The following is a 23,868-nucleotide window of genomic DNA, read 5'->3' on the forward strand; positions in this document are numbered from 1 at the left end:
TAAGATTTTGGTGACGCAGTGAGTATGTTTTGCTTGTATCAGCTCACACTGGTGACTAAACCTACAACACAAATGAGGATAATCTAAATTATTAACTACATATTTTTCTTCCCAACATTTAAGACAAAATATAGTTTGGTATGTGGATCGAACTACAATGTAGCTTTATTGGAAGCAATTATTATGATATTTGTCTTGCAATATCATACAAGTTAATTACTTATCTTGCAGGTATAATCTCTTTGTTTGAATAAAAAATAACACATGTTCTCACGACATGTATGTAATTAGATTCTATAAAAATTGTGCACCAAAATGAAGTTTTACGTAATCAATTAGTATAGTTCTTGCAGTACTGGATTCTTCGTCTCTTTTAACCCGGTCCTATGACATTCGTAATTATTATTTTGTAGTTTCAAACCTTTGTTTACATCTATCTTCCTCTTGTTATATTCTTCGAATGTATGAATTTAATTTCCTTTTTGTAAATGAAACATGTCATTCCCTTAAACAAAACAAAAGGAAAATTAAAGTATTATCAATATTGTTTCTGATTGATTGATTGAGTGGCTCGACCTATATATGTAAAGGTAAACGATACAATTGGAATCCCACCTAAATTCTACTTCTACAAAGTAACTATGATAGTAGAACCTTCTTTCATGGCAAACTAAACCTAGTTGACATATGGCTTCTACAATCCATCATGCTTATAAACCATGACCTAATACCACGGACTCGTGTCGCCCTAAAAATTAGGCCAATTGGCACCTAATGTTTTACTAATTACGTGGAAATACACGACAAATAATTCTAGTTTATTTTAGGTGCAACGTTTTTGGTCTTTGGGTGTGCTGATTAACTGTTACGTGGCTGCTAGCCGATTGCTTTATTGGGTCCCGTTGTTGTCACCCTCTCACCTATATTTCGGTTAACAGGTGGCGGCCCATTTTCATGGAGCCGTTGACTAATCGGCACGTTTTAAAGGTTAACCATGAGCGGTTTTGGCGCGCTACGGTTCTGTAAATGTAGAGTGAGTGAGGCAAAACGCAATTAGGGTTTTGAAGCTTTATAGGAACCAAACATGTAAATTGTTCACCAACCTGTATGACTTTGAACAAAACAAACAAAAATTGTGTATTATTCGTCATGTGCTTTATCAGGTTTTTTTTTTTTTTTTTTTTTTTTTTTTTTCTCGGACAGTTTAGAGAAATAGAAAGTTTAGAATGTCAAATAAGAATTTTAGATTATCAATAACAATTCCCTTTTAAATTAATAAAAAGATAATATTTATATTCTCTCTCCTTCAATACCCAAACAAAGAGGCTCTCACTCTAGAGGTGGGCAAAAGGGTCTTAGACTCGCAGGTCGGGGCGGATCCATGCGATTTGGGGCAGGGTGGGCAAATAGTAGGGCGGGGCGAATCCAAGAATTTGAGAAAACGGGCCCTTGGCCCAAACCATTGATTCCTACCATTTGATTAAATCTTAACCGCTTGATCTCCTATTAATGGATAAGGCTTGCTTTCTCCCCGTCTCCCAAACTCCCAAGCTCCCATGGCTCCCATTAGACTCAAGACTCACACTCTTCTCTTCCTCGAGGTCGGGCAACAATTACCTGATTGGGTAGTCCAGCACAAATGAACTCACTGATTTCCTTACTGTTAGGGCTGGGCTAAAGCATCTTTTTTTAATTCTTGGGCAATAATTGTGCCTTGGTTGTTAGGGTTGGGCGGGAGCTGCTCTTAGGAACTCTCTTTTTCTCACATTCTTTATCATTTTATTGGGAGTGGATTGATAACTATTTTGTTTTACGTTTATAACTTTTGTTCATTTTATTGGAAACTATAATAAACTTTTGGTAATTGTTTTCCGTTTTTAATTTTCAAAAAAGTTTGCTTTGGGGTCAGAGCATGGTTTCTTTTGTATGAGGACGCTCCAAACATTACTTAATTCGGGAACTTTTCTCAATAATTGTTTCTTTGTTTTTAATTCAATAGCATTATGACATCGCTTTCTCTAAACATAACACAGTGGAAACTGAGTGCCATAACACTGGAAGCTGGTTTGCTAATCTACTAGCTTTGTTATTGTTGTAGTACGAGACAAGTAATTTGAGAACAAAGCATATATATAAGAATTCATACTTTAACACAGAATTTGACCCCAAACTCTAAAAATTAAACGTGGAATATGTGGAACCACAATAAAATGTTTGCGTTTACCTAATTTGCCCAGTAGACTCAATATGTATATAAAATGAAATGCAGCTAACAGATCCTTATACTTTGGGACACGATCTTTCGAAGTTGTTTTCGCTAATTTCTTGTTTACCACTAAATCGCCTTTGGCCATCCAAGTGAAGGAAGCAATAATTAAGCATCGGATCGCAGTGGAAATTGGCACAAGTTGTGAACAAATAAAACACTAAACCCTACGCTAATTCTAGCGAATATTCAAACTTAATTTAACGCTATTTACTGCTAAGAAAATTAAATTATTTTATCGTCCATAATATATGAAAAACAATATGCATGTGCATGCACAGAAAAGCCTCACTTACGAAACATAAAGAAACGATGTCGTGTTAACCCAAGAAACGTAAATCCTTGACCAACTCGAAAGTCAAGTCAAACCTCCGAGTATGAAAACGCTTCCACATCGGCATACAAATTGTAACAACAATCCACACGCATGCTAAGAAAACCCGCTTCGTGTTTCCTCCAATAAAAACGTGTGAACATTATTCTCCATTAAGAGAAAATCATATCAATTGCTCCAAAAATTCTAATCCAATTGAGTAATGGTTTATGAACTAAAATTTATGAGTATTGATCTCATAGCTCATTGAAATGTTCAGCTATGATCTTTTACGTCAACCTCATCAGAATTGCATTAAAATAAGTCATGTTGAAAAGACCACTGCTACAATTGGGTTAAATTGAGAGACAATTGCTCCAATTATGTTAAAGTAGAGAAATTATTGTTACAATTTTTCTCATTTTGTTTTCCATATTTACCCCTTGATCAGTCTTGTGTGCGTGACACATGACTCATTTTGAAGAAAATTATAACGAAATTAAAGAAAATGATCACAGGAGCATGTTTTAATCAGTTAAGAAACTAATAATTATAAATTTTTAATTAAAAAACCATATCTTAAATTGATTGAGTAGAAGGATAACTGCTGCACTTTTCCCGTCCATTAATCTCCAATCCATCCAGCGACTCAACCAAATTCAGCTTTTTCGTTTTAAATTACCGGCACACCCGGTTTCCCGGTACAAAACAACCACGTATCATCCCAACACGTGGCACCAACCCTACCCACCAATCTTTGTTTCCCTTCCTATTTATACACGCTCCCTTACTGCTCTCCCACCTTTCCAAATCACTATTAACAAAAACTTTCCATCATTCTGTTAATTTCATCAAGAATCTTCCGTCAAAATCCTCTTAATTTTCTCGCACTCAATCCATATTCAAATTCCATATTGTTCTTTTTCTCCACGTTTTCTCATTAGAATTGTAAATGAGAAACGAAAGAGGAGGAGGCACCATGGTAGCAGAACGCAATGTCCCCCACCACCACAGGCCGAAATTCGGAGCCCTTTTGCATTCCTCCGACCCATCCTTGACGTCTCCGACAAGCACCAACGAGACCAACAATAACGACAGCAGCCACCAGAATGATTACTCAACACGGCGTAGCAGTGCCTCGGCGACAAGTCCTCGGTACTACGGCAATAGTACCCAAGGCGGCAGCAGCACCGAGGGTTCACCCTATGTCATGTCCCCATGGAACCCAGCGACGGCGTCACCCTACAATAAGTCCCCGTGGATAACGCCGTCGTCGTTGAATCCGCTGGACGAGAATTTCCCTTTAAACGGACTCATTGGATCATTAGTCCGGGAAGAAGGCCACATATACTCGCTGGCTGTCAAAGGAGACTTGCTCTATACCGGATCGGATAGCAGGAACATTCGTGTCTGGAAGAACTTGAAGGATTTTACGGGTTTCAAATCGAAGAGCGGGTTGATCAAAGCCATCGTGATTTCCGGCGAGAGGATATTCACCGGTCATCAGGATGGTAAGATCCGAGTCTGGAAGTTTTCCGAGAAAAATCCAAGCAATTACAAACGGGTTGGGAGCTTGCCAACTATGAAAGATTTTATTCGGAGTTCCATGAAGCCGAAAAACTACGTGGAGGTCCGGAGACACCGCAGCGTTGTTCGAATCAGACACTTCGATGCGGTGTCTTGCTTGAGCATGAACGAAGAACAAGGGCTTCTTTATTCAGGGTCGTGGGATAAGTCTTTCAAGGTTTGGAGAATTGCCGATTCCAAATGCTTGGAGTCGGTCGCAGCTCACGAGGACGCAGTAAACAGTGTTGTCGTGGGTTTCGAGTCATTGGTGTTCACCGGCTCGGCGGACGGGACTGTGAAGGTGTGGAGGAGGGAGTTGCAAGGGAAGGGAACTTCGCATGTGTTGGTTCAGACATTGTTGAAGCAAGAGAACGCGGTGACGGCATTGGCAGTGAACAAGGAGGCCGCGATTGTCTATTGTGGGTCATCCGATGGGTTGGTCAATTATTGGGAGCGCGCGAAGCACTTGTCCCATGGCGGAGTTTTGCGCGGCCATAAACTTGCCGTACTGTGCTTGTCCTCAGCGGGAAACTTGGTTTTCAGCGGATCAGCGGACAAGAATATTTGCATATGGAGGAGGGAAGAAGGTGGGGCGCACACCTGCTTGTCTGTCTTGACTGGCCACACAGGACCCGTCAAATGCTTAACCGTGGTGGAAGATCACGGCTCCGAGAACAAGCCAGGTCAGGGTTGGGTGTTATACAGTGGCAGCCTTGACCGGTCCGTAAAGGTGTGGCGCGTGTCCGAGGACGCTCCGGACTTGAGGCAAATACGGGCGTTGGTGAAGGACGCTTCAATAAGGCAGGAAGCCGCTCGGCTCCACTATTGACAAATCCGGAGCGTCTTGGGAAGAAAATATCGTAGAGTTTACTCTAACCCGACGGTCCTTCAACGAGCGTGTAGTACACGCGCAGTCTGTTCTGGTGGTAGTCTTGCGGACAAAGCGCCAGAACGTCTAGATGAATTAAGCGGGAGGGCACCGTCCAGACCAGGCGGACCACCAGATTTTTCTTTCAAACGAAGCCTTGGAAAAAATGGTTTTGCAAGTAAATACAAGATACTATGAATGTGAGAGTCTGATATAATATGTAGATATCGCTCATGCCAAAAAAAAAACCAGCATATATAAGGTCCCAAAGGCTATGTATTATTTGCATGGCCTAATGCAGCTTTATGAAAGCACATGCAGATGGACCGACTATAAACTCCTTAGCATATTGTTCTGGCAGATTAGTTAGCTAGCTTTGTTGCCACAATTATAGGGCTTTTTCTCTGTTATTAATTTGGCCAGATATTACTATATATATACACGAGTATGATTACAGAGTCAATGTATTTACGTTTGTAAGTGTACCATTAATCATGTATTTACGTTTGTAAATTCAATCTTTTGACTTGAATTATAAGCTACCAAAAGCTAGCCAGCAATTTGAATTAACAAGTCCTTGATTGGTGCTCATTTCAAAAGTCATAACTACATATCACATTGTCACATAAATCTTATTTCAAAACATAAAAATATATTTATCTTTCAATTATTACATACCTCAAAATAAGAAGCTAGTGAAAAAAACATTAGTACTACAAATATCAAATGTTTAAGGATATGCAAAATAAAGGAAGCTTTTTTTTTCAAGGTTGTGGAGCCATTGTCTAAGCGATGGTGTAGCTAGGAGGGTTCAAAGGATTTTAAAAATCTAAACGACGATGTAACTATTGTCTAAGCGTAGAGGATGCACTCATGAGCGTTTATATTTTCTTTCATCTTTTTTAACTTGTACATTATTTTGAAATCCCCTAAAAACACTATTCATAGGGTTTGTAGGTTTTTAAAATTCAAACTACGATATACTTGTCATCAAAGCGTAGAGAATGCGATCACGAGCGTTTACATATTTTTTTTCACATTTTTCATACTTGTAATGAATTATTATGAAATTTTAATGTGCTTTGTTATTTTTAAATTACTTCATATTTTTAATGTGATTGGAAATTTTTAATCTCTTATGTGAGATTAAGTACTATGGTTATTGTGGTACCTTGTAAGGTTTTTTTTAGTAGTTTAAAAATATCAAACATCTTAACTAGTTGAAACGAGTTATCTGAATGTAACCCCGTTAAGAAATCGTTATTAAGGACGGGTGACTTGATAATGACCAATTAGTTATTATAGTGATCCGAAATTTATTATTTTTGTATCATTTTTATGTCATGTTAATGAATCGTATAAAAAATTGTCAGGCATAGTACTAAAGAATTAGGTGGTGTTCGGACTTATTTTTGACCAAGAGGAGCAAGAGATGTTGGGCTATTGGGGCCTGCTTTAAAGATGATGGATTGGACTTTTAGGCTAAACTAGAACATAATCTTGAGAGCGCATGATAAAAGCATCCATGCATGCACTCAAATCCAAACTCAATGGAAAAAAACATCTCTTGCATGTACTGATAAAAATAAAAGAGTAATGCTAGGTAAATTAATTTTCAAACTGTATTTGTAAATTATATGATACATCACAAATAAGAAATAAACTCATTAATCAATGTTTTTGTAATAATCCAATTATCAACAGCCACGTCATATGATTTCCAAAATTTATTCTAAATAATTGGTCTCTCTAGCATTACCCAAAACAGAAATGGTTTGCCCATTGTAAGACTTAGCCCACGCCCTTGTCCCTTAGTGCAGATACTATCGTTTGTTAAAAAATAAAAATAAAATAGAAATGGTCACCTACGCATTTGTGATGTGCGCATGGTTTACACATGATCTGTATTGACGACATATCACTATTTTGCTGACAGTATAATGACGACACACTATCAATGTGCTATAAAAATGATGAGATACATTATCAATACACTATCTACCTGTGTCATATGCAAACTACGCACAACCCATGAGTACGGGTGAGCAAACCTCGCGATAAATATATTGAACAAGAGAAAAAACCTTAAAAGCCCACTAACTCTAGGCAGATTTAGATTTTATAAGTCGAGAGAAATTGAAGTGTGCTTATCTACCCGGTTGCCTTCAAAATTTTGTTCTAGGTGCTTGCATGATACAATAATATTCCATAAAAAGGTGAAGAATGTGTAAGAATCAAAGGATGTAATAATGGTATGACCTCGTTAAAACTTTGCATGAACTTTTAACACCGCAAAAATGTTGTTTCAAGTGTTAAGTGTTATCAAACTTTCAGGTGCATTAGAAGCTCTCTATTCAAATTCCCACTAGATAATCTATAGATTTTCTTGACTCTCCACCGACCAATTGAAAACTTTGAGAGTCCAAAAAAAACTTCTGGATGCTGTCCTCTCCTCCTATGACTGATTATTACAAGATTAATTCAACAAACGGCTTAATTATTAAACCACATTATTATTTTTGTTGGGAATTTTAGGTATTAAAAAAATTTAGGGGAAACTTGATATAAGTCCAATTTTTTAAGCCAATAGTAGGAATAGTCCAGTTTATTAAAATAAGTCCAATTTGTTATATTTAATTATTTAATTATCAATAGTTATATGTTCAATGATAAGATTTATTATAAAAATCAAATTTCTTCCCAATTATCTCTTTGCTTATTTCTTTTTATTTATCTTTTGGTTATTTCTCGTTTTTGGTCCTACTTTAAACCCCATTTATAGATTTTATTTTTAATTTTTATAATCAACCTATATCATAGGTTAATTATATTTATCTACCTATATGACAGATTCTTTTTTTATAATCAACCTGTCACAGATTAATGTGTCTTACTTGTATATATGTTATGTTTTTTATACATTTTAATTAGGTTTTATATCTCACGTATAGGTATTATATACATTCATATATTTATTACTTGAGTTAGGGTAGAATGTTTTGTAGATAAATTTATGCTAGTATATTAGTATTTTTGTTGTAAGATATTAAATATATTTTTTTGGAGTTGGAAAATGCATAATATTAGAAGATTTTAATTGATTTTTAATATTTTTAGAAAATATAAAATGAGTATAAAAGAAATAAAAACATATAATTAGATAATTGGACTCACTCCTAAAAACACTCTACATTTTTGGACCTGGATCTAAAAGCCCCTTAAATTTATTGAGTGATCTCTAACCCTTTTTGTTTGTTTCCTTTATTAAACCACAAATCGAACATTCCTTCCTTGGTGCACTACGATTTGGTTTGCAATTGCTGAAAAATTATTTTAAAAGTAGCTTTTGGAAAAAGCTAGAACTAAAATTGCGTTTGGTAAATGAAAAAAAAAAGTTCTTTTTGTCAAAATCAAGCTTCCAAAACAGCAAAAAGCAAAACTAGCTCTTTGAAGACATCGCTTTTCTTTACAGCGTAACAACCCAAAATATATATTTCTTTTTTTCATAAAAATAATTGTTCTTCCTAATTCCTAAGACCAATTCCAATGGTGGGCTAAAAGCCAAATTACCCCTCAAAATTTCCTCCCAAACCCACTCTAACCCAAGGGGAAAATTTGGGCTAAATGCTAAATGCTAAACCAAGGCCAAATTCCCTCCAAAATCTAGCCCAGAAATCAGAGTGGATTTCACCCAATATTTATCGGAATTAAAATTTTTTTAGATTAAAATGTTCATAAAATTAATTTACGATAATCTACATATTTATTATGTTTTTTTTTTAAATTTAATTTAACAAAAAATTAGCCTAAGTTCATTCTTTAATAATCCCAGACTAAAATTTTAGGCTAGAACGGTTGAAATAGAAAAACTGTTTCTGAATAAAAACTAAATTTTTTGGACTAAAATATTTAGTTTTTAGCCTAACCATTATAAAAAAAATATTAACAACTAGATATTACTTAATGATATTTGTTATAAAGTTAAATTAGTCAGTAAAACGAAAATTTAGTACATTAAACAGGTACGCGTTTCTAAGTTGACCGACAAAATTGCTGCTCTGCCGGAGCTGACTGCGTCAATAATTATTCCATCGTTCCATGCACCAATAAGGGACAGAAAGTGATCGTACGGACATATCAGAGGGGCGAAAATACCCCTTCCACAACTAGAAAGACGTCGTTTTCTACGAAAACAAGGGAGGACTAGAGTTACTTGTGTGTATGTAACTGCAGAGAACCACACCCACTCAGTTTGAAGACTCGGCCTTCCATTAGTTGTTGCGGAGTGTGGCGATTTGCTTCTCTTGTTGTTTCTGTGAGAAATTCTTAGCAATTTCGTGGCATCCGTGACATCACCGCGTGGAGAAAAATGGCAAGTCAACGAATAAGTCTTCCTCCAAGTCTGCATCTCTATACTTGCGACTTCCATCAGAGAGTTTCTTTGTTTTTTGTTATTTTGCTTCTTTGTTTTGGGCAGGGTGAGGAGGTTGTTGGAGGGTTTTACCTCAAATTTCCAGACCTTTTCTTTGATGGGTTTGTGAAAATTTTGAATTTTACTTCCTGGGTTTTGTTTATTCCGCGTTTGGCTTCGTGGGTTTTCGAATTAAAGGGTTAAGATGGTAGGTTTTTGATTTTTTTGTTATGTTGTTGGAATTGCTGGTTTTTTGGTGATTTTTTTTACCTCTGGTATGGCGTATTTGATGAGAAAATTGAGTTCTGCTATGGCCGCTTCTGGTGGGGGCGGCGGCGTCGACCGCGAAGATTTTAGCACGGAGTTGGAGTTTTCGTTTGCCGATGAATACAAGGGTCCTCCGGTAGGTTATGTTATCCCAAATGCAGTTCCGGTTGATATTCACCACATCCCAACTGCTGCTCCGGTTTCTTCAGGCTCTCTCTTGAACAATTCGTCCCTCCCTGTTATTCAACCGATTGTGAAATCTAACAAGAAACCGAAAAAAGAGTCGAAACTTGCAAGTGAAGCAAAGTTTGGAAAGGAAATTGTTTGTCCCGATTCAGTAACTCCTGCTGACTTGGAAATTAGCAAAGGCGAAAAGGGTGTGCCGACTTTATCAGATAAAGTCGAAAGCTCTGGGGATTTGGGGTTTTCTGGCAGTCTGTCTGGAAGTTCGAAGGGTGTGCTTGAATTGCCTGATGATGGTCAAGAAGCTCAAGGTTTTCAGAATTATATGAGCCCCGGTGACTGGGGTTCATCAGAGTCTGGTTTGAGTTCGCGGAGTCTTTCCTCTGAGGTTTTTTCTAGTAGAGAGGAAGCTGATGCGGTAGAAATTCCTCACCATGTCAAAAGACCATCAGCTGTGACGTTCCGTGATCCTGACTCGAATGACATTGTTCAGGAAGAAGAGTTTGATCTTTCTGATGGGGAAGAAGATGTGCGAGTGAGGCCAACAGTTGAGAGAAATGGGAAGAAAGGGTCGTGCTATCGATGTGGGAAAGGAAACAAACTCACGGAGAAAGAGGTTTGCATTGTTTGTGGTGCTAAGTATTGCTACAATTGTGTGCTGAAAGCAATGGGGTCAATGCCCGAAGGAAGAAAATGTGTCAGTTGCATTAGTTTTGAAATTGACGAGTCAAGGCGAAGGAAGCTGGGCAATTGTTCTAGGATGCTCAAGCGGCTTCTCACTAAATCGGAAGTAGAACTGATAATGAAAGCCGAGATATCTTGCCAAGCAAATCAACTGCCAGGCAATCTTATTTTTGTGAATGACGAACCTCTATCGCAGGAAGAGCTGGTTCGATTGCAAAGTTGCCGAAACCCACCAAAAAAGATAAAACCAGGATGCTATTGGTATGATAAAGTATCTGGTTTTTGGGGAAAGGTAAAAATTGAATTCAGCTGAACTTTTAAATCAGCTTGTTAATAGTAGACCTCTATATTGTTGTAACTTGCACTACAATGTGATGATGTTTCTGCTTTAAATGAACAGGAAGGGCATAGGCCTTGCCAAATAATTAGCCCTCACTTGAATGTGCGAGGTCACATAAGGCAAAATGCTAGTAACGGGGATACAAATATATTGATAAACAGTCGGGAGATCACTAAGTTAGAGGCCTTCATGCTGAAGGTTTTTACACTGGACCCATTCATGTTCATTGGTATATTATAAGCTTCGAAAAAACACATCGTTTGATGTATTTTGTTGGAATTATGCAGTTGGCTGGAGTGCCATGTGAAGGAAATCTTCACTACTGGGTGAGTGCAGATGGGTCGTATCAGGAAGAAGGAATGAATAAAGTAAAAGGAAAGATATGGGACAAGGTTTGTACGCATGTGATATGCAATAAGTTGAGTGCCTTTCCTAATCAATCTTATGCGTCAAGCATCCTTTAACTGTGAAGTTACTTCTCTACAGACTACAATAAAGCTGGTTTGTAACATCTTGTCTTTGCCAATTCCTTCTGATTCTGCAAATCTTTCGATGGAAGAAGTGAACACCCAGAACACCTTTGAAGAGAAAATGCTTAACAAAATTGTTCTAGTTGGACATTATAAATCTGGTACAAGCACTATATTTAAACAGGTAAGACATTTTGTGGAGGGAATGACCCAATTACCGATTTCTTAATATCATTAAGCTCATAACCTAATTGGTGCATTTCCTATTCCATAGCTTCAGGGTCAGTAAAAATTATTTATTCTACAAAGCTTTAGATGATAGTAATCATTGGTGAAACTTGACAGATGAACTAGAATTGACAGAACTTGAAGTTTTCAAAAAACATTTCCTGATTTATTTTGTATATTTATACCTGTAAAAAGTTGACTCTGCGTGCACATCAGAAATGTGTAAACATATATATATGTTTGTATATTTCTGAATGCACTACCGCGTAATGTGCATCCTCTCAGCAGACTGCATAATGTGCATGTAATTATGTATGGTACATCCTCTCAGCAGCAGTGTTCTTCTATTGAATAATCAACAAGTGCAAACATGCACACAGATAACTAAACATGACTCGTTCTTCTTTTACCGCAAGTGACTCATTGTTTTCTTTTTCCCATCCATATCAGTAATAGGAACCAATGTTCTATTTCGGTAAAGTTTTCTACTGAGTTCAATAAACTGTTTGAAGGAACTGCGATATTTATTCCTAATGATGCGTGCATTTCTTCTGACAATAAGTACTTACTTATTTTAGGCCAAGATTTTGTACAATGTTCCTTTCTCTGAAGATGAGCGGCAAAGTATTAAGTTGATGATACAGAGCAGATTGTACAGTTATCTCGGTATACTGCTTGAAGGACGTGAGTTGTTTGAAGAAGAAAGTTTGATTGAGAAGAGAAAAGGAAAAGGACAGCTTCTGGATGAACCAGGCCCTTCAGGTACAAATATATTGATTCCTTGTTTTCTCCACTCCATATGCTTATGATCTGCCCTTTTTAAATCAATTTGTAATTATTTAGTTGGATGGCATTTCTTTCAATAAAGTCAGCTGTTCTGTTCCTTTATAACTGTAAGATAAATTAGTTACTTGAAGAAATATAGATGAGATCTTCAGCTATTTTTTGGTTTGGATAAGAAACACAATTTGTATTACATAAAGAGGAAGATGGTTACCCAGCATGTGGAAAAAGGCTAATATTAATTTTTCCGTCTTCGCATAATTATAGCCCTATAAAAAATTATTTTTAAATGACTAGTGTCAGAACATACTCATATACCATCTATAACCCAAGGGGCTGAACATAAGCCTCTCAATAGTTTATTAGTTTTAAGTTTATACTTTAAATTTATTGGTTAATTTAGTTAAAATTACCGTAAGATGTTTTCAAATCTAGCCATTGAGTTTGAGGCAATGATTGCAACTAAGAAGCCGGGTCCCAAAAAAGGGGCTAAGTGAGGGGCTACATTTGACCAGTCTGATGTCTTTGGCCAAATAATGGCCTGGTGGGCTCCATAGAATTATAGCCCAGACATCGGTTGGAGATGAATATTTGGACAAATCAAGCCATTTTTTTGCTTTTGGATGTTTAGCCCTCTCCCTTGGAGACGACCTTATTGTAAGAGGTAGTGCTTTCTAGATGTTGGTTTTACAAACTGAAACATTTGCTTGGTATTTACAACTCAATATTTTTTATTGGAATAACAGATCGTTCCTTTTAGATAACATTTTGTGCTTTTCTCGTGGACTAATATCTCTTAATTTCCTGTCAAGTTGATGTATCTTTCTATTATTTGATTGTATTACATTATTGGTGGGTTATAAGTAACATATTAAACATCAAGTTAGATGCTTGCGTTTTGTATGAATTTGTTGCTATCAGTATTGTCATGATGGAGTCGTGCCTGAAGTTATTCAGTTAACACAGGAAATACAAGCCAGCTTGACGATAAAACGAAATATTCCATTGGTCCAAGACTGAAAGCTTTTTCTGATTGGCTCCTCAAATCTATGGTATCTGGTAATCTGGAAGCCATATTTCCAGCAGCTACTCGTGAATATGCACCATTTGTTGAGGATTTGTGGAAGGATCCTGCTATTCAAGCCACATACGACCAGAGGAATGAAATACAAACGCTGCCCAGACCAGCTGCATATTTTCTTGATCGGGTGAGATCACGCTCTGTGTTCCTTGCTCTTTAGTTTTAGCCAATTCACACTCTCAAAGTTCTTCTGCTCCTTTGGTTTTTGAGTTTTCAATTATTTGATGGGCCAGATGCTCAGAATGTTTCTTTAAATCTTGTGGATGAATTTAGATATTAACATGGAACGTGGATAATACGCTATCTCTAAATTTTATGCGTGTTAGTCGATTCAAATGCTTATTCTTCTGAGCAGGCTGTTGAGATTTCAAGGACAGATTATGAGCCCTCAGACATGGACATCTTGTATGCTGAGGGAATCACCTCATCCAATAGCCTTACGAGCATGGAATTTTTGATTCCCCCATCAGCAGGAAACAGCAATCTGGACCCTCCTTATCAGCATAACCCTTCGTTAAGGTTAGGTTTCGTGATTCATGCATCAAGTATATAATGCTTGAGCAACAATTGCATTAATCTTTCTTCATTGAGTTAGCCAATCTCTTGCTTAATATTGCTGATTAAATTTAGTGTCGACATGCTTTGCCCAATGGATAGAAATTGGTTTGCAGTTTTAGATTAGTTATAACTAGGAAAAGTCGTCTACGCTATGTAACACATGGTTAAGATGAAACTTTTATAATACATAAATCAGTGGAATTTTGAGAGTATGCTTTGCCAATGAAGGGAAACACAGGTAAGGAATATAACTATTTGAGGCTAAACGAGCGATAAGTTACTTGAAAATTAATTTCATTTCCAAGATATGATCTTGAATTCGAAGTTGTAAGCCGGTCCTTTTTTTGTTTCAGTTTCTTAATCGCTGAAACGTTGACTAGTATAATGTCTATATTAAAAAGGAAAACTTGAGCAATTTTATTTCATGTTTTGGGAAACAGGGTATCAAAGTATCATAAGGGGCAGTGTGATAATTCAGTGTTTTAAAATGCGTTGGCATCGGTTTCTTCGCAGGTACCAACTAATTAGAGTGCATCAGAGCAGCCTTGGAGGAAACTGCAAGTTGGTCGAGATGTTTGAAGATGTTAATATGGTCGCATTTTGTGTTTCATTGACAGACTACGATGAGTTTTCTACAGATGTTAATGGGGTTTCCATAAACAAGATGATGGCAAGTAAGCAGCTATTTGAAAATATTGTTACTCATCGGGCCTTTGACCAAAAAAACTTCCTTCTGATACTCAACAAGTTTGATCTTCTGGAAGAAAAGATTGACGAAGTCCCTCTCACTCGATGCGAATGGTTTTATGATTTCAATCCAGTACCCAGCCAGAATCCCAGCAGTAGCCACAACAACGGCAATAACCCCACGTTGGGTCACCGAGCCTTTCAGTATGTTGCAGTGAAGTTCAAAAGACTCTTTCATTCTCTAACAGATAGGAAGTTGTTTGTTTCACTGGTTACAGCGCTAGATTCTGATACTGTAGATGAAGCTCTTAGATATGCTAGTGAGATTCTAAAATGGGAGGAAGAGGTACCCAGATTAATTAACGAGTTCTCTTCTGCTAGCATCGAGGCAAGTTCATCCGCTTAAATGTCTTTTTGTAAATGCAACCATTTTTGTTGTGCAAATTGTTCATATTCGTGCACTCAGGAACACAGATACATGTGAGAGAATAAAGTTCATATTCTTTTTCAATTTTTTGTATTTTATTACTCCTCGTAACATATGTGCAAGTTGTGGCCATGGAAGATTCAATGAAGCAAAACAAAGTAATATCTTTCCTATATGTGTTTTTATGTGTTATATTGTCTTATTTATTTCGTTTTTTGTTATTTTGCGATACTATCAAGTTGATGTATTTTTTTATTTAGTTTTCGGTTATATTATTGAAGAAAAGTAAGCAGCAAAGTACACAGAAAAAACTGAAAGCAACAAAAATTGGAGGTGACGAAGGATTACGTGAGCTAAACTACACGTAAAGGCTTGGTCATTTGCTTAGCAAAGCAAGTCAAAAATGCGCGCTGCATATCTGCGTGCATGCACCAACCAGAAAAGATGAACCACGAAGACCGATAAGACTGCAATACAAGAAACGCCATACCAAAGCAACGAGGGGAAGCACCAGTAAAGAACCATTCACCAAAACTTAGCAAGAAGCAAAGATAGCGGGAAAAAAAGTCTTGCATCTTCCAAAATCTGAATCTTCACAGCTGATGCCCTTTGTAGTCAGTACTCGGCTGGCTTTTGAGGATTCTTTACCTGCTGATTTGATGGTCTTGATCACTGTCAGAGTAGCGGTAGCAGAAGTAGTCAACTTTTGAGAAGAAACGACACAAACATTTGGAGGGTATTGTTGAACTAACCCCAAAGCAAAAAAACCACAGCATGGCGTGATACCTTCCCCAGACCTTGATGAGCAGCCAGCATCTTCATCGGCCAATACCTCCGTATAGACTTTTGGTATATCTTCACTGCTGCCATCCAGTGGCATTACCAGGTGGACTCTGCAGCTTTTATAGTGCGGTAATCATTTACCAAGAAGGTCAAAATCGAAATGCACTCTGCACGTAAGAGGTGGCTGTGTTGGACGCTTCACTTCCTTCAGCTCCGTTAACAGTTGACACAACGGAATATAGTACAGCCACACGAGCTTACTATAACTCAGTTGAACGAATATCATACATATTACCCCGAATTCGTTCTTCATTAATGTAGATCGCGGCTGTAGAACAGAAAGTAAATTCATTTCTCGTTTTCTCAACTACATCATAGAGAGCTACGCCTGAGTTTTCCAGTTTGAACATTTGAGGCATTTCAATAGAAATTCACATGATGCATCGGAGGCTTTCAAATCCTTACTGCAGCTAAACCACCTTGGAGCTTCACTTCCTGGAAATACAGTCTCGAATTCAGATAGTGTACAAGAGTGAAAGAGAGAGAAGAGATCGTCCTCGCCATTCGATAGTATTTTTTTTCCCTTTTGCAACATCAGTAGCAAGATTGTTAGAGAGTCTCTGGCAGTTAGACAAGTCCATCCAAATAAACATTTGTGCGTCTCCGTGTTCCAAAACGTTTGACAATTTTGAAAATCTTGCCAAGGATACGCAATCACTGACATCTACACGTCCTACCTTCGGTGGAAGTTTTGGAATTTCCTCAAGCCTGTTGCATCCATGCAAGTTTAGAATCCTCAAGCTGACAAATTTGATATTGCATTCGGGAAGACTTAACAAAATTGCTTCCCGATACATCAAGTTTGAATAACGTAGACACACAATCAAGAGTAGCAAGGGAATTCATTTCTGATAAACTGCCTCCCTGCACGTTTAATTGCTCAAGATTGGGAAGCGCTTTATGTAACTGTCATGTGAAATCCTTGTGGTAGTTGGCAGCACCAAAGGAAGTGGTTGTACACTACATGAAACTTCAGACTTCACCTTATTTGGTAATGTAGCGAGTTTCGGGCATCCACATAAATGAAGACCTTTTAGATGTTGCAACACATAAATGCTTAATGGCAGATCTGTAAGGTTTTAACACTCACTTAAACACAACTGTTCAGGACTACTGAGATATCCCATTGATGATGGCAACTCTTTTATGTCAGTGCAGGATAGGTCCAAGCATGTTTGGAGTTCCATCTTTTCCACAATTTCCGGGAAAGTCTCGAGCCTTCCACAATCAGTAAGATCTATAGTGTTCAGAGATTTCAAGTTGAATCTTCTTGGAAATATTGTAAGGTTACAGCATCCCTTAAGACTCAAGTGGACAAGCTTTCCGAGGAATCCAACGGAAGAATGAACCTCAACTAACCTTGTACAGAAGTCTAGATTCAAGTCCTCTAAGTTTCCAGAGAAATTTGGGATTTTTGTTAGGAATTTGCACCTCTCCAACTTGATAGATTACAGATTTTTATAAACCCTATGATACAAAAGATAAAAAGAGGATCAAACAAGATAACCGTAAAAAAAAAAAAAAAAAAATACAAACCAAGCCTATTTAGTTAAAAAAAAAAAAAAAACACACTCTTGAAAATAAGACGAAAAACAATTTTAAATACCATGAATCCCCCTCCAAGTTCTGACAAGAACTACGAGGCATAGACATTTGAACAAGTTTCTTGGGGTTAAAATTGGATGGCAAAGCTTGTAACGGACATTCAGGCCACCATAGGAACCTCAACTCATTGGGGAGAGAATCCAAGTAATCTCCAGAAAGGAATCAGATCTCCGGCCCAAAGGAACCGAGCCCACTAATCAAATGATCCGGATCATTGAAATTTGATTAAACAGTTACAAACAGAGGGCATCTAAAAGTTATAATAATTGTAGCTGTTGGATCAAATTTCAATGACCCGTATTATTTGATCCTTGGGCTCAGTTCTCTTGGGTCTAGAGGAGATCTGGTTCCCTCCAGAAAATCTTGTATTAGAACTCATGAAAATGTTATGATGCCAGATGGCATCATCAAAATGTGCCAAGTGTATGGCTGAGATGGTTAGTTTCTAAGTTTGTTAGTTGTTATAGGTTTCTTTGTTAGCAGGTTAGACTGTTAGCATAAATAGGAATGAATTATAAGAGAAAGATTGTTGTGTAATTGATTGATGAAATAATACAAGGATCTTGTTACAATAGTGAAGAAGTTGAGTTGGGTTCTAACATTGTTATCAGCCAGTCGTTTGATTCCCCTCAATCCTTCATCGTTTTATGATGCTTCAAGCTACCAGGAAAGCTATGGAACCCTGCATTTCTAATCTTGAAACCATGATCACCGACCTCAAAACCAACCTCATATGTGCAGACATTCATAGAACTGTAAACTGGAATTGCACCAAACTTTTTATAGAAAAAATCATTAGTTGCATTGCGGTGAAATACATTTGTTGCACTAGTTAAGTATGGGAACTGCTGTTGGCCATCATGGAAGCACAAATGGGTGGATAAGCTATTGATCCAAATATAGGCTGAAACTCGGAATCCCTGGAATTAACTCTAACGTTCTTGCACTAAGGTTGCACATCAGAACTTGACTACAGTCATCTAAATAGATGATATCCTTATAATTTGGGTGGAAGCCTAGCACAATTTTGCTGAACTTTTGGCCTCCATGGTTTAGGAGTAAAGGGTGTTTGGAATAGGAGTCTATTTGATACAATGAAACTTCATCAACTACCAAACGCCACTTCAAATCATCTCCTATTCCGGCAACCTCTTCTTCCAACTCCCAGACATTGAAATTATCAGTAAACTCTCGTGGGCACACCTGCAGACACCCTTGGCTTGAACTAAGAGACATATGAAATGAAGTTGTAGTTAGTCGAAAATTCGTCCTTTCAACTGGCCCCAGAGTTATACGACATTTATCAGAAAAACGTTTATTTTTTTGAATGGGTCCACTCACAGGTAAGCAGAGCATCTCTTGTCAATAAGCTCCTTGCCTAAACTTTTTCGATCCTCTAATAAGCATTTCATAATCATATAAAGCTAAGTTAAGCTTTAATTAACAATCATCATTTAAATGTCTATTCCTTGTGAAGTCATTCCAACTGATGAAGAGGTCAAGAGCTTCATGAAGATCTAACTCTTTGACCTTGTATATAGCTTAATTTGATGAGCATTTAGCAAATGTTTATCTCTTGCTGTTATGATAATTCTACTTCTAGAACCAAACCAATCACACCCTCCAACTAACTTGTTTAGTTGGTCCAATTGATTGACATCGCCAAGAATTAGGAGAATCCTCTTATGACTCAACCTTTTCTTGATCACATTGATTCCTTTATCGACATTGGTCAACTTTAATTCCTTCATCCCTAGAATTTCATAAAGAAGGTAATTTTGGAGTTTGACTAGGCCTCCATATTGCATTGATTTTTCTCTAACACTTTCCAAGAAACAACTTCCTTCGAACTCATGGGCAGTTAAATTATAAACAGCTTTAGCAATTGAAGTCTTTCCTATCCCTCCGGTCCCCCTTATTCCTATCATGCGAACATCATTTGCTCCAACATTCAAAAGTTTATATGTATAACGAACATGTAACTCTATTCCAACTGGGTACTTCACCACATTCAGATAGGTACTATCTAACAAACAATAACATAAGAACAAATAAATTATAAGAACAATAACATCTACTATAACAGCTGTAATTTATATAGCCTATAAGCTAGTTCTAGTCTGAGCCGGTTCATTACAAACAATAAGATAAGAATAAATAAATCCAAAGATTCAACATTTAAATTGAGTGTAATATGCAGAAATATGTCTTTTGTCCAAATCTAGGGTTTTGAGTGTTAGAAGGTGATCTCTCAATCTATAGCTCTTCAATTTATTTTATTTTGAATTTAATTTTGGGATCGTTTATGTGTAAGATCCCACATCGCCCAGGGAAGTGATCCTTATATGTATATTCCTATCCCTACCTAGCACGAGACCTTTTGGGAGCTCACTAGTTTCGGGTTCCATGGGAACTCCGCAATTAAGCGAGTAGCGCGCGAGAGCACTCCTAGGATGGGTGACCCATTGGGAAGTTCTCGTGTGAGTTCCCAGAAATAAAATCGTGAGGGCGTGATCGGGGCCCAAAGCGGATAATATCGTGCTACGGTGGTGGAGCGGGCCCGAGATGTGGTGGACCTCAGGCCGGGATGTGACAATTTGGTATCAGAGCCTAACCCTGGCCGTGGTGTGCCCAAAGCGGACAATATCGTGCTACGGTGGTGGAGCGGGCTCGGGAAGTGATCCCGCCCGGGTCGGGATGTAACAATTTGGTATCAGAACCTAACCCTGGTGTGGTGTACCAACAAGGACGTCGGGCCCCTAAGGAGAGTAATTCTTAACTTAGACTATTAAGAAAAATTAATAACTATAAGAATAATCATAATAGCAAATTTGATCACCAAAAAGAGCTTAATCAAGTCCACAAAACATTTTTTAATGTGAAAAATTGCAAGCAAGCCACATTTTTATTTTATTTTTATAACATATATAATTTTGAATATCATTTATATACATGATTAATATGTATTCCAAACGGGGGCGGGTTTGGGTCAAACACCATACCCGTAAGTTTCCCCAAACCAATCTCTATTTCCGGTTTTTATCCTTGACGCCTAGAGCAAAGCCCCACAGACACCCAAAACTTTTGGGGGAAAATTACCATCCCGAACATATACGTATTGTCTATGCGTGTGCTTTTGATAGAAACAAGTAGCCACAATGGCTGGTTTCAATCGATTATATCCCTCGTCATATCCATCACATAAGGTTTGTGGTATCTCTTTTCTTCTTGTCAGTATGGCTTATTTCAGAGGATGCTATTGAAGAGGATGTCTTTTTTATGCAAATAACATTTTATCGTAGTGACAGAAAATAATTATGTCTATGCACTTTAGTGCAGATTCAATCCTCAACGATGGTCCTCCCTTTTACAATTAACAATTTAACTCACTAACACTTTTGTTTGTAATAAAAAAATTATGTTTTTTATTTTTCGTTTTTCTTCAAATAAGACCTGATAAACTTTGACTCTTATTTCACTTTAGTATCCAAAATTTTATTTGTAACAATTTAGTACCTCGATTTATTTTTGTGTCTCACAAATGGTTAATGCAATCTTAATTAAATATTGATGCTCAACAGAACAGTTCCGTCAGTTTATTTATTTATTTTTTTTTCTTATACTTTAAAATTTTAGGAAACAAAATAAATCCTAAAAGGGCTATCATTGTCAATAAAAACTGTTAAAAAGTCTGAGTACATTAATTAAATTTTTAAGTTTATGAAGAACTTCCCTCAATTTCAATTGTAAAAACAAGAACCATTAATCGGTGCAAACCAAAAAAAAGACATTAAATCGATACACGCTACAGTTTACAAAAACAAAATTAATTCGAAGAAATAGGACTCATTCTTCATGGCCAGATGAGAGGTGTTAAAATGGAACTAAACAAATTAAAGGTACATTATTTATATGCAAGAGTACGACCAAAAACATGTTCATACATATATATATATATACATATATATATATATACATATATATATACATATGCATATCATTAGGTGTCACCAAGGCACAAAGCGATCCATAAGCAAACGCACAGTGTCTTCTGAAAGCGAAGAAGAGTCCAAGTCCCTCTGGATCTGAACCATCCTGCTGCTCTCCTTTCTTGCTTCCTTAAACTCTTGTTGTTCTTGTTGTTGTTGTTCGACTTCATCCCCGTCTCCTTGTTTGGCTTTCGATGACAACAGCAATCGCTTCTTAGCCCCTACCTTTTCTTTCAGCTTACCCAGCTCGCTCATCCAGACCTCTACCACTGCAGCCATAATTTTGAAACTACTTGAATGCTTGAAATATGGTGTGTAGTTTTCTCTATTGGTTTTTTGGTTTATCAAAACTAATGAGGAGAGCTGGTTACCAAGCTGTGGTTGGGAAGAAAAAGTCGTGGCGTTCCTGTGGTTGGGAAGAAAAATCAGTGTGTGCCGCCACGGCCGTTGGATATGCGGCCGCACACAGGATATAAATTTAGGGATATTCGTGGGGAGAGAGAGAGAGAGAGAGAGAGAGAGAGAGAGAGGAGACGTGGGGTATAGGGGTTCCAGTGAATGTAAAGCGTCCCCGTGGCGCACACAACTTGCTTCTTGAGATTGTGCGCGACTTGCAATTGGTATATTATTATTCACCATTGTTCTAAAAATTTCCATCTAGCGCGGCTCAGACGGTTGATGACCATCCTGACTGATACCTAGATGTTTAAAAATTAAGAAATGGTACCTAAACCTGTTGAGGCGTTCGTCTAGACCACCTAGACATCTACCTAACATGTCTAGACCCGCCTAGACACCCACCCAGATTGCAAGTCACTTAGACAGAAAATAGATAACTTTCATATTGCATTTGATTTTTTTCCAATAAATTGTAAGAAACTTATTGTATACTTAAATGAACATACATCATATTTCTTCTATATAAACCCTAGAGGCATGGTAGCCAGCTCTCCTCACTGTTAGGGATACATTATATTTTTTAAGTACAAGCAGACACTTATTTATATGAAATATGATAGATTTACTTAATTTTGCTTAGTCAGCTTAGGAGCCTACCTAGGCCCCGCTTAAGCACTAGGCCCAACCCGCTAGCGCTTAACATCTTTTAGAACCTTGCTATTCACCAATAAGATTCCTTTACATATTTCATATTTGTTTTATGTGAATTTTACAATGGTACTGTTATTGTCACTCTAAACGTTACTCTACACTTCTCTTTATATAAATATTTGTTCGTTTTTATAAATTTAGAGTAAATGATGACTATTTCACGGTGGCAATAAAGTCTTTCTAAAAATAGTTTATTAAACTTGAAATAGGAGGGTAATCATACGGCAAAAAGTTAACATTCTAGGCTAATACGAAGTTAAGCTTCTATCTCCATTGTCAACCGGTTCTCTAGTGAAACTTCCGAGTTATTCCATACGTGAAACCCACGGACAGTATGTGCTCTGTGTGAAATGATATGTGTACCACAAGTGTAGTAAACAAAATTTGGATTGCCTGCTAATCTGTGTCCTTACTATTTTTATTCATATACACGGACAAAACATGCATTTTTTTTTTGTAGTTTTGTTGAAACAAACAAAATATTCTTTACCCCTTACACACAGAGTGTATTATGTGGTCCTTAACTAATAAAATAATACTTCTCTTAATAAAATTACTGTAACTGAAATGACTATTATGGCCTTTTATGTTTAGGGTATTTTGTGGTCCATAACTACTAAAATAATGATTCTCTTAAAAAAAAAAAAAAAACTAGTATATGGGCACATACAAAATGTGTGAGAAAATTTTTTATTTTTGTTTTTGAAATAGAAGGAGAGAGGAAGAGAGTGAAGTTTTTTTTTAATTTTTTTTTAATTTTTTTAATTTTATTTATTTTTAATTAGAGATATGTTAGGATTACATGTAAGTGAGGCTTTGAAAAAAAAAACAACAAAATTTGGTTGTGTGAAATTACATTTCTGTCCCATATTTCTTATTCATGTTTTGTTTTAATTAGAGGGTTAAACAGGTAATTTCATCAGGTTTTGGTTGACAATGAGTGTTTTATTAATTAATAGAGATTAGTGTATGTGCAAAGTAAAATTTTTTGAAATATCATATGAATACATTTTTTTTTAAATTTGTCATATAATTAAAAGTTTAAGCGATTTGTCATATCAATTTTTAAAAATAATTTATTTGTCATTTCACCGTAACCAAGGATAGACGCACTCTAAGGCCCCCATAGGCCTAGGCCTACCCTCACTACGGATCCCCATAACTAACTTTCTAAATAATTATTTATTAT

The 23,868-nt window shown here is 36.9% G+C and overlaps 2 protein-coding genes across 3 annotated transcripts; both read left to right on the forward strand.

The window, feature by feature from the left end:
* The first annotated feature begins 3,394 nt into the window (after nt 1-3,394).
* On the forward strand, nt 3,395-5,598 carry LOC137729999 (protein JINGUBANG-like). Its single transcript, XM_068469060.1, has one exon. The coding sequence runs from the start codon at nt 3,532-3,534 to the stop codon at nt 4,972-4,974; it is 1,443 nt and encodes a 480-aa protein (XP_068325161.1). The 5' UTR covers nt 3,395-3,531; the 3' UTR covers nt 4,975-5,598.
* A 3,673-nt stretch (nt 5,599-9,271) lies between these two features.
* On the forward strand, nt 9,272-15,305 carry LOC137729587 (extra-large guanine nucleotide-binding protein 1-like). Of its 2 annotated transcripts, none has more exons than XM_068468563.1 (8): nt 9,272-10,850; nt 10,959-11,096; nt 11,186-11,290; nt 11,385-11,552; nt 12,175-12,358; nt 13,337-13,587; nt 13,816-13,979; nt 14,532-15,305. In XM_068468563.1, exons 1-8 carry the CDS (start codon nt 9,702-9,704, stop codon nt 15,109-15,111), a joined length of 2,739 nt encoding a protein of 912 aa, XP_068324664.1. In that variant the 5' UTR covers nt 9,272-9,701; the 3' UTR covers nt 15,112-15,305. The 2 variants fall into 2 exon arrangements, with proteins under 2 accessions (XP_068324664.1, XP_068324665.1); XM_068468564.1 differs by having other exon boundaries at nt 9,273-10,850; nt 13,346-13,587.
* The last annotated feature ends 8,563 nt before the right edge of the window (nt 15,306-23,868 follow it).

Source organism: Pyrus communis, chromosome 3 (assembly GCF_963583255.1).
Source record: "Pyrus communis chromosome 3, drPyrComm1.1, whole genome shotgun sequence".
In the NCBI taxonomy this organism is placed as follows: domain Eukaryota; kingdom Viridiplantae; phylum Streptophyta; class Magnoliopsida; order Rosales; family Rosaceae; genus Pyrus; species Pyrus communis.

Bases quoted from the DNA above. Each gene is read 5' to 3' on its own strand.
- LOC137729999 (XM_068469060.1), top strand. From the start codon at position 3,532: ATGAGAAACGAAAGAGGAGGAGGCACCATGGTAGCAGAACGCAATGTC.
- LOC137729587 (XM_068468563.1), top strand. From the start codon at position 9,702: ATGGCGTATTTGATGAGAAAATTGAGTTCTGCTATGGCCGCTTCTGGT. The intron at 11,097-11,185 runs GTTTTTACACTG...GGAATTATGCAG, and splicing joins TAGAGGCCTTCATGCTGAAG to TTGGCTGGAGTGCCATGTGA. The intron at 12,359-13,336 runs GTACAAATATAT...GAAGTTATTCAG, and splicing joins GGATGAACCAGGCCCTTCAG to TTAACACAGGAAATACAAGC.